At 50.6% G+C, this 8,569-nt stretch overlaps 1 protein-coding gene across 1 annotated transcript in view; it reads right to left on the bottom strand.

Moving 5' to 3' along the window:
* Nucleotides 1–8,322, bottom strand: part of ASAP3 (ArfGAP with SH3 domain, ankyrin repeat and PH domain 3) — a 26,924-nt gene extending 18,602 nt beyond the window's left edge. Inside the window, exons 1-4 of the mRNA XM_011945563.1 lie at nucleotides 8,254–8,322; nucleotides 8,013–8,158; nucleotides 4,550–4,624; nucleotides 3,337–3,386 (exon numbers count right to left, since the gene is read on the bottom strand). Coding sequence (XP_011800953.1) covers nucleotides 3,337–3,386; nucleotides 4,550–4,579 — 80 coding nt within the window. The 5' untranslated portion in view covers nucleotides 4,580–4,624; nucleotides 8,013–8,158; nucleotides 8,254–8,322. The remainder of the gene's footprint in view (nucleotides 1–3,336; nucleotides 3,387–4,549; nucleotides 4,625–8,012; nucleotides 8,159–8,253) is intronic.
* Between the last annotated feature and the right edge of the window lie 247 nt (nucleotides 8,323–8,569).

Here is an 8,569-nt window from a genome sequence, read left to right on the forward strand (position 1 = left end):
ACATAGTGAGACCTTGCCTCTATTTAAAAAATTAGCAATAATAATACCTATATAACAAATGTAAATAATACATATATATATATATATATATATATGTATTATTTACATTTGTTATATAGGTATTATTATTGCTAATTTTTTAAATAGAGGCAAGGTCTCACTATGTTTCCCAGGCTGGTTTTGAACTCCTGAGCCCAAGTGATCCTCCTGTCTTGGCCTCCCAAAGTGCTAGGATTACAGGCTCCTAATTATAATTTTTAGGCCCAGGCACTCTGCTAGGCCCTTCACATGCTAAAATGATGGCCCCATAAGGCAGAATCATTATCCCATTTTATAGAAGAGGAACCTGTGGTGAGATAAGTCACTTGTCCAAGTCAAACAGCTGTTAAGTGGTGGGGCCAGGAGTTGAACCCAGGACTGGCTGGTGCCTGAGCCTTAGGGGCAGCCCTGGCAACCAACACTGTGACTCAGGTTTGTTCTATTCCTCCTTCCCTGCCTCATTCCTGAGAGCTGCCGACAGTCACACTGTTTCTTTTCTGAGAGATAACAGTCTCTCTCAGAACAGGGACCATTTTGCAGATGATGAAACTGAGATCCAGAGAAGGAAAATGGCTTGCACAAGATTAAAAGCTGGCCAGGGGAAATGCTACCAGCAGATGTGTGGGTTTCTGCCTCTCAGTCTCTTCCTGTGTTATTCTGGTCCTAGTTCTGGCTCAGAGGTGGTCAATAAATACTTGCTGAACTGAAGTGCTGAGTGCTTTATATGCACTATGCTTATTCATCGCCACATTCATCACCCTGCAAGGTATTACTGTCTCTATTTTGTAGATGAGGAAACAGACCTGTACATGGAACTGCCTAGATAAACTTGGCCTCTGCACAGGGCCCGGGATGCCTTTCTCAGCAGCCCCACGTGGAGATGGAATCCTCTTCCTGTATGAACAGCCAGGGGTGAAGCTCCCAGTGGTATTTGACAGATGCTATCAGGGCCCTGGGCCCTTCCAGCTGCTGCTCAGACTTGTTTGGCAAGAATGTGATGGAATTACATAGCAACTTATGGCTCACGCATATCTGGCTACACCTGGAGCCCGTATGGAAAAGGAATGTACAGTCACCCGTGCCAAGACATTAGCTCAAACTATGTGGCTCCATGGTGGGAGCCAGGAGGTCACGTGGCAGAAATAGCACTAGACTCAGAAGGCCTGGGTTCCAGTCCAGGTCCTGTCTATAACTCACCGAATAACCTCAGCCAAGCCCCCTTTCCCATCAACTAAATGGAGCCTGGCCTGTGAATGAAATCCTACAGGAAGGTTGAATATAGAAACCTAGGAAAAGAGACCTGCTTCAGGAAGGTCAGCAGAGTAGAGCTTATTATTTCCATCTGGTAGATGATCTCCGAAAGTCTAAGGGCTTAGTAAAGGTAACTCAGGAAGAAGAGGGCCATGTGGCCCCACAGCAAATCATAAAGACAAGGTCAGCCTGTGCCCTCACTACCCATCTCTGGACCTCCAGTGACAGCAGATGGCCGTGCCCCGTCACAGGCAGGGATGGGGCCCCACAGGGATGGCCACACAGTGCCTACACCCTTCATCACAGGATCTATGCCCACAGCTGGGGTTGGAGATGCTTGTGTAGGGACAAGATGTGGCCTTCCTTCAGACCTGGAGCAGTGCCATGGCTCTGGGAGCTGAGGGAACAATAAAAAGCTCCAGGATCTACTTCTTGAAATTGATCCTGCAGAAATAATTATGAGTAGGGGCAAATATTTAAATCCAAGGATGCTTCTCCAGTAACAGGAACAGATTAAATACATGATGGCTTATGCATGTTTTGGCCCACCTGTTTGATGTTGTGGAAGAATATGTAATGGTGTATGAAGATGGTTACAATGTATTTTTGAATGAAAAAAGCAGATTACAAAATAGTACACTGTTATGATCTCATTTTTATAAAAACATTTCTTTGTACATAGAAAAATAAATGGTAAAATGTTAGCCAGGCACAGTGGTTCAAGCCTGTAATCCCAGCACTTTGGGAGGCCGAGACGGGCGGATCACGAGGTCAGGAGATCGAGACCATCCTGGCTTACACGGTGAAACCCCGTCTCTACTAAAAAGTACAAAAAACTAGCCGGGCGAGGTGGCGGGTGCCTGTAGTCCCAGCTACTCGGGAGGCTGAGGCAGGAGAATGGAGGCAGAGCTTGCAGTGAGCTGAGATCCGCCCACTACACTCCGGCCTGGGCGACAGAGTGAGACTCTGTCTCAAAAAAAAAAAAAAAGAAAGAAAAAGAAAAATAAATGTTAAAATGTTAATACTTTAGGCTTGAAAATGAAGAATTCTCCTGTTTTGGGGTAGTTTCTCCTCATCCGGCTTTTTTTTTTTTTTTTTTTAATCATGAAAATTGCAATGTTACCCAGACCTTGTAAAAAAAAAAAAAAAGAAAAAAAAATCAAACAACAGAAGAGTATTATCCCCCTGCCATGACCCTAATCCTCTGCTAAAGATAATTAATTTTTTTTCTTCTTTTACTTCTCCATATCTTCTGAATTATTCATAATAAGCATAAATTGCTTTGGCAAATGCAAAAGAAAACAAAATTTTACAAAAAAGCACAAACAATGCTCCACAGTATGGGCCTGGCTGGGCAGAGAGTGAGGGCTGGGATCTGGACAGACTCCTCAGATGACAGAGCCCAAGGAGTCTCTGCCCAGGAGGAATTGGCCACTGGTTGCCTGAGGCTCCTTCTTCCCCTATGATGTCCTAGTAGCTGGTGAGAGATCTGGAGTATCGTGTGGTGTGCACAGGACACAGGAAGCCTGAGTGTGACATCAACTCCATTTGCTCCTCTAGATATACCACCTGGCATTGAGGAACGAGGAGCAAGGGGTATAAACCCCAGTTCTGCCTCTGCCAAGCTGTGGGGCCTTGGCAAGTGACTTAACCTCTCTGAGTCCTCCTGTGGTAACTGTGATACTAATACCTCTCTCTCACATGACTGGGTGACTGAGGATTAAATGGCCAGCACGCAGAGGTGTCCAGTCAGTGCTAGCTCCTCTCCATCCCTGCCCATGTCTGGCACCACTGAACAGATGGGACTCTGAGAGCGGCATCCTGAGGTCCCTTCACAATAGCTCCTTTGGTGGTCTCGTGGCCCAGTCCCCAGAATCCAGTCAGGTCTGGGTATAAACAATCCCCTGTAAATGTCTCTACAGAGCCAGATGCCACCCACTTCCGGATGACATGTCTCAGCAGCATTTAGGTTCTTCCCTATCCAGCCCCCTGCTGCAGTGTAAGCGCTCCTCTCCTGGACAAACCACCCTGGCTGTGCCCACTTACATTTTGGTTTCATAGTCCTTCCATGCCTTCTCCAGCTGCTTTTTGGAATCCTGTGGGTTAAAAAAGGACAATTTGCCCAAAGGGAAGCTGGAGCACTGGAATAAACAGTATGCTCTACTGCCTGTAGGGGGACATGCCAGTGTGCTCCCCTGAGCAGCTCAGAGCCATCTCTAACCAGCCCCTGCCCCCACAGTCCTGCTGCAAACCTGCCCCCACCAGACAGGCTCCGCTGACCCCATTTCTCAGGGCTGAGGCCCTCCTCCCAGCAGACCTTCTCCTCCCCAGAGATGCCAAGAATCAGTCAGGTTTGGTGGGCCCTGGCTTGAGGTATGGAGAGATCTTTGGGCTCTACCCTGAGTCCTCTTGCTCAGAAGAGACATCAGTCATGACCATGAGGATGGGAGGATGAAGGCCAAACTCCCCCCGCCTAACTTTATCTGAGCATTTTTTCCTGCCTGGTGCTAGATCATCCTCTTAGAGCAAGGGTACAGGTCAAGGAACATGCGCAGAAAGGTTGAGAAGTCTACCCAAGGCCATACAGCAAGCCAGGGAGACCTGGCTACTCCCCACCTAGCTTGCCTAAGCCTCACCCAGCCAGGCTGCTCACACCCTTCTGAATAACCCTCAGACTCCCAAGGTGAAAAAGCTGCCTGTCTGGTTTGTGTGGTTAGCAGACTGGTGCCAGGCTGGCAGCCTAGGGCAGGGAGGGAACCCTCTTGGGGGAGCATGGCTCCTCCCCTGGGCCATCTGGGGCAGATTGCCCAGGGAGATTATTCTGTCACCTTCTTTGAGCTCCACTCTGCATCCAGCCAAGGGCTGCCAGCCACAGAGAGAACAGAGTATGGGATTCAGGATCCCTAGATTCCCACATGGGCTCTCTACTTCCTAGCTATGTAAACCATCAGCAGGTTACCTAACTCCCTAGGCCTCGAATTTCAACTGCAAAATGGGGATGAGCATACCCACAAAGCCTACCTCATAGTATGGTTGTAAGATTTACATGACATGCTTCACACAAGGGGCCTGGCAGACAGCAGGTCAGCCATCCTAGGCTGACCCGAGCCAGGTCCTGCAGATCTCCCCAGGCTCAGCACTCCCGCTAAGACAGCCCCTTCACTTGGCCTCCACCCTCAGTCCAGCCCTGCCCCCCGACAGTCTCCTGCCCACCCCTCTTTCACTCTGTCCCAACACCACTCCCAGCATGGAGACTCACCTGTCGACCGTCCCTCAGCTGTCCCTTCATCAGACTGTCCAGGGGGAAAGAGACAATGTTGTTCAGGTTCTGAATCTGGAAAAAAACAGAGATGCCCATTCCTACCTCAGGTGACCAGTATCCAGCCCCTAGGGATGCGGGCTATGGTGAAGCATCACTTGGCAAAGAGAGAAGCGGGGAAGGGAAGGAGGGGAGAGGAAGAGATGTCATCAAAGAGATGATAGCCAAGTGAGGAGGGCCGTCATGGCAGGAATGTTGAGCCTGGGGAGGACTAGAGGACCCGGCTCTGGGGTCAGCTTAGGATAGCTGACCTGCTGCCCACCAGGCTTCCTGTGTGAAAGGGGGCAGGAGGGGAGGCTGAGGCATGTCGGAGAGAGTCCCTCCCCTGATGGCTCCAGCCTCATTGCTGCACTGCTCCAGCAGCATTCCATGGTCAGTCTCTCCCGTGTTCCTCTCCAGGAGCAGCCTCCCTTCTCCTCTCTGACTCTCTCGAGTTGACCAGTAGAGCACATCTGTTGTTCTGGGCTGGCTAACGCTTCAGAGCCTCCCTTACTAATGGTCATAGAACCCCCTTTCCTGTTGGGAACTCCTCCTCTGTGGTCAGATGGGGTAAACGCAGAAGTCAGATCTGAGCAGGGCACCCCAGCCCCAGGATAGAGGGACTGGATAGGGAACAGGCACGCAACCCAAGCCAGCCAATCACAATCCTCTCTGGGATTTTTCTGCCTAAGTCATGGGAGAAAGGCTGTCTTTATTCTGGTAAGATGGGCATCTGGGCCTGCTGGGCTATCCTGCCCACTAGGCAGAGACAGAGAAACTATCTTAAAAGGAAAGCCGAGGCCGGGCGCGGTGGCTCAAGCCTGTAATCCCAGCACTTTGGGAGGCCGAGATGGGCGGATCACAAGGTCAGGAGATCGAGACCATCCTGGCTAACCGGGTGAAACCCCGTCTCTACTAAAAAATACAAAAAACTAGCCGGGCGAGGTGGCGGGCGCCTGTAGTCCCAGCTACTCAGGAGGCTGAGGCAGGAGGATGGCGTAAACCCGGGAGGCGGAGCTTGCAGTGAGCTGAGATCTGGCCACTGCACTCCAGCCTGGGTGACAGAGTGAGACTCTGTCTCAAAAAAAAAAAAAAAGGAAAGCCGGCTGCACCCGCTGGACTTCCCATTACAGGGGCTAATGAATTCCCTTTTTAAAATGTAACCTAGTTTGAGTTGGGTTTCTGTAATTTCACAACCTAAAGAGGCCTAATAATTCAACCAGCTTCCAAGATACAGCTTGGGTCTTGACTTCTCCTCCAGGAAGCCTCTCCTGGCTACTCCTCCTGCCTGATCTCCCCTTTTCTGAACCATGGCAACACTAGGCCTCTGACACCAGCTGCTGGGTCCTTGAGTTTGTACCATGCTGCTGGTATTTCTTGATACTAGTCTACACCCTAGTTCTTCTCTCCCCCACTAGACTGTGGCTCTCTGAGGCAGTCTGACACTTTCCTGCATCATCAACCCCTGGTACAATGCCCACCAGACAGCAGACCCCCAGGAAACACTAGTTTGACTGAAACAGGGAGAGAAGAGGTGAAGACAAAGGAGGACACTAATTCAATTGAACTCATATACTTTTTTTTTTTTGAGACAGGGTCTCACTCTGTCACCCAGACTGGAGCACAGTGGTGTGATCACGCTCACTACAGCCTCAACTTCCCCCACGCTCAACTGATCTTCCTACTTCAGCCTCCCAAGTAGCTGGGACCACAGGCATACGCCACCACACCTGGCTTTTTTTTTTTTTTTTTGAGATGGAGTCTCACTCTGTCACCCAGGCTGGAGTGAAGTGGTGTGATCTCAACTCACTCCCACCTCCACCTCCCGGGTTCAAGTGATTCTCCTGCCTCAGCCTCCTGAGTAGCTGGGATTACAGGCACCTGCTACCATGCCCAGCTAATTTTTGTATTTTTGAGTAGGGACAGTGTTTCACCATGTTGGCCTGGCTGGTCTTGAATGTCTGACCTCAAGTGATCCGCCCACCTCGGCCTCCCAAAGTGCTGGGATTACAGGCGTGAGCCACCTCACCCAGCAATTTTCGTACTTTTTTGTGGAGACAGGGTCTCACTACATTGCCTAGGCTGGTCTAGAGCTCCTGGGCTCAAGCGATCTGCACATCTCAGGCTCCCAAAGTGCTGGGATTAAGGTGTGAACTGTTGCACCCAGCCTCAAACATTGTTAAAGGCTTTTACATGCAGGACAGTGTACGAGGCACAGCTATGCCAAGAGCTATAACAATGACAGATTTTATTAGGTTGATGCAAAAGTAATTGCTGTTTTGCCATTAATATAATATTAGCCAACATTTACTGAGCGCTTACCATAAAGTAGGCACTAACTTGCTTAATCCTCATTACCGCTCTGTGAGGTTGGTAGCATTATTATCCCAGTTTCACAGATGAGAGATCTGAGGCTTGGGCAGACTGAGTGACTTGACTTAGTAAGCAGCAGAGTGGGGATTCCAAGATGGAGTCTAAGTCCAAGGTTGGGTGCTTAACCACTGAGCACACTGCCTCTCAAGGGTGATGTGGCCCCTGCCAACCTGGGAGGATGCTGGGTAGGACTGGAGCCACAAGAGCTGGTCCAGTGCCATAGCCTGGAGGGAGACAAGAGGCTTTCCTGGGAGGCAGTGCAGCCAGGCTTATGCTTGGACTCTGGAGTCAGACAACCTGGCTCCAGACCAAACCGTGTGACCTCGGGCAAGCTGCTTAACCTGGAGGTCCTAGTTTCCTAGCCTGTAAGGTGGAGACAACAGTCACACAAGCCCCACAGAGCTGTGCACCCTGGATTGAATGAGTGAACATGTGAAGTAGTGAGAACTGTGCCTGCACATGGGAAAAGCTGCTATCACAGGGTGGCCTTGAGGCAAGGACTTGAAGGACCAGAGAGGAGGCAGTCACCAAGGAGGCCATCAGGAAGCAACCTGAGGCCACTGGGCCATGTGCAGGGGCTGAGAGGCTTGTGGGGCAGGGACAGGTCCTGGGATTTGAGTACGAAGCAGATGTGATTGGGAAAGCAGAGGATAAAGAGGGACTGAGGAGAGGAGGAGGCAGTGGCAGCGGCAGCAGTAGCGGTATAAAGGTAGGACCCCCCCCCCCGAGCCTTTCTCTCCTTTATCCCAAAGCTCCTCCAGGGAACTCTCCCTTACATGGGGCTCTTCCCTGCTGTAAGACCTTCCTCTGCTCACGAGTGAAGAGAAGGAGGAGAACAGAGAGAGAAGAGTTACTTGGGTAAGAAGCCAGAGAGAAAGGATTATCCAAAAGAAGGGTCAGGGCTGAAAAGGGACCTCAGATCATGGATCAGAGGTCAAGGGCAAATCGGGAGAAGGAAGGAAACGGACTCTTCTCCAGTCAGGTTCTTAAGACCACGAGATTTACCCTGAGTCCGGCTGAGGGCTGGGCAAGGAAGAGACAGGGGCCTCACCAGGTTCTTAAAGAGTGCGGCAACCTCGCGGGTGAACACGGCCAAGTTCAGGAAGCCTGTGGACAGCTCATGGCTGTTCTGGGACAGGTGGCTGTTGCCTAAGGATTCCACAGCCTCTCGGTACTGCTCTTCATTCTCCACATGACCTGTGGAGGTACGGACGGGAGCTTGGAGTTAGCTCCAGGCTAGGGCTGGGAGAGGAGTTTCCTGACCAGGCGGGGCACCCAGCAGGCTCACTTACCAAGGCCGGAGCTGTGGATTGCCCGCACAGCCTTCTTTATTCTCTGCAGGATGGCTTGGTCTCCTTCCAAGATCTAGAAGCAAATGTGGATAGAGGGTCAGGGATGCCGAGCTGGAAGAAGGTGCTTCCTTCAGGAACCCTGTCTCTGTGATTCCCAACCCCCACACCCCCAAACAAATACATTGAGTTTTGCTGTCCTCTGGAACTTCTCTCTAAGGTCTTCCTATTTACCCCACCAAACATAAAAAAACACACAGAAACCAGAGACCAGTCACACCACTCCAAGAAGACCACGGACTTTTCTCCCTGAATCCAA

The sequence above is a fragment of the Colobus angolensis genome, unplaced genomic scaffold (assembly GCF_000951035.1).
Source record: "Colobus angolensis palliatus isolate OR3802 unplaced genomic scaffold, Cang.pa_1.0 Scaffold240, whole genome shotgun sequence".
In the NCBI taxonomy this organism is placed as follows: Eukaryota; Metazoa; Chordata; class Mammalia; order Primates; family Cercopithecidae; genus Colobus; species Colobus angolensis.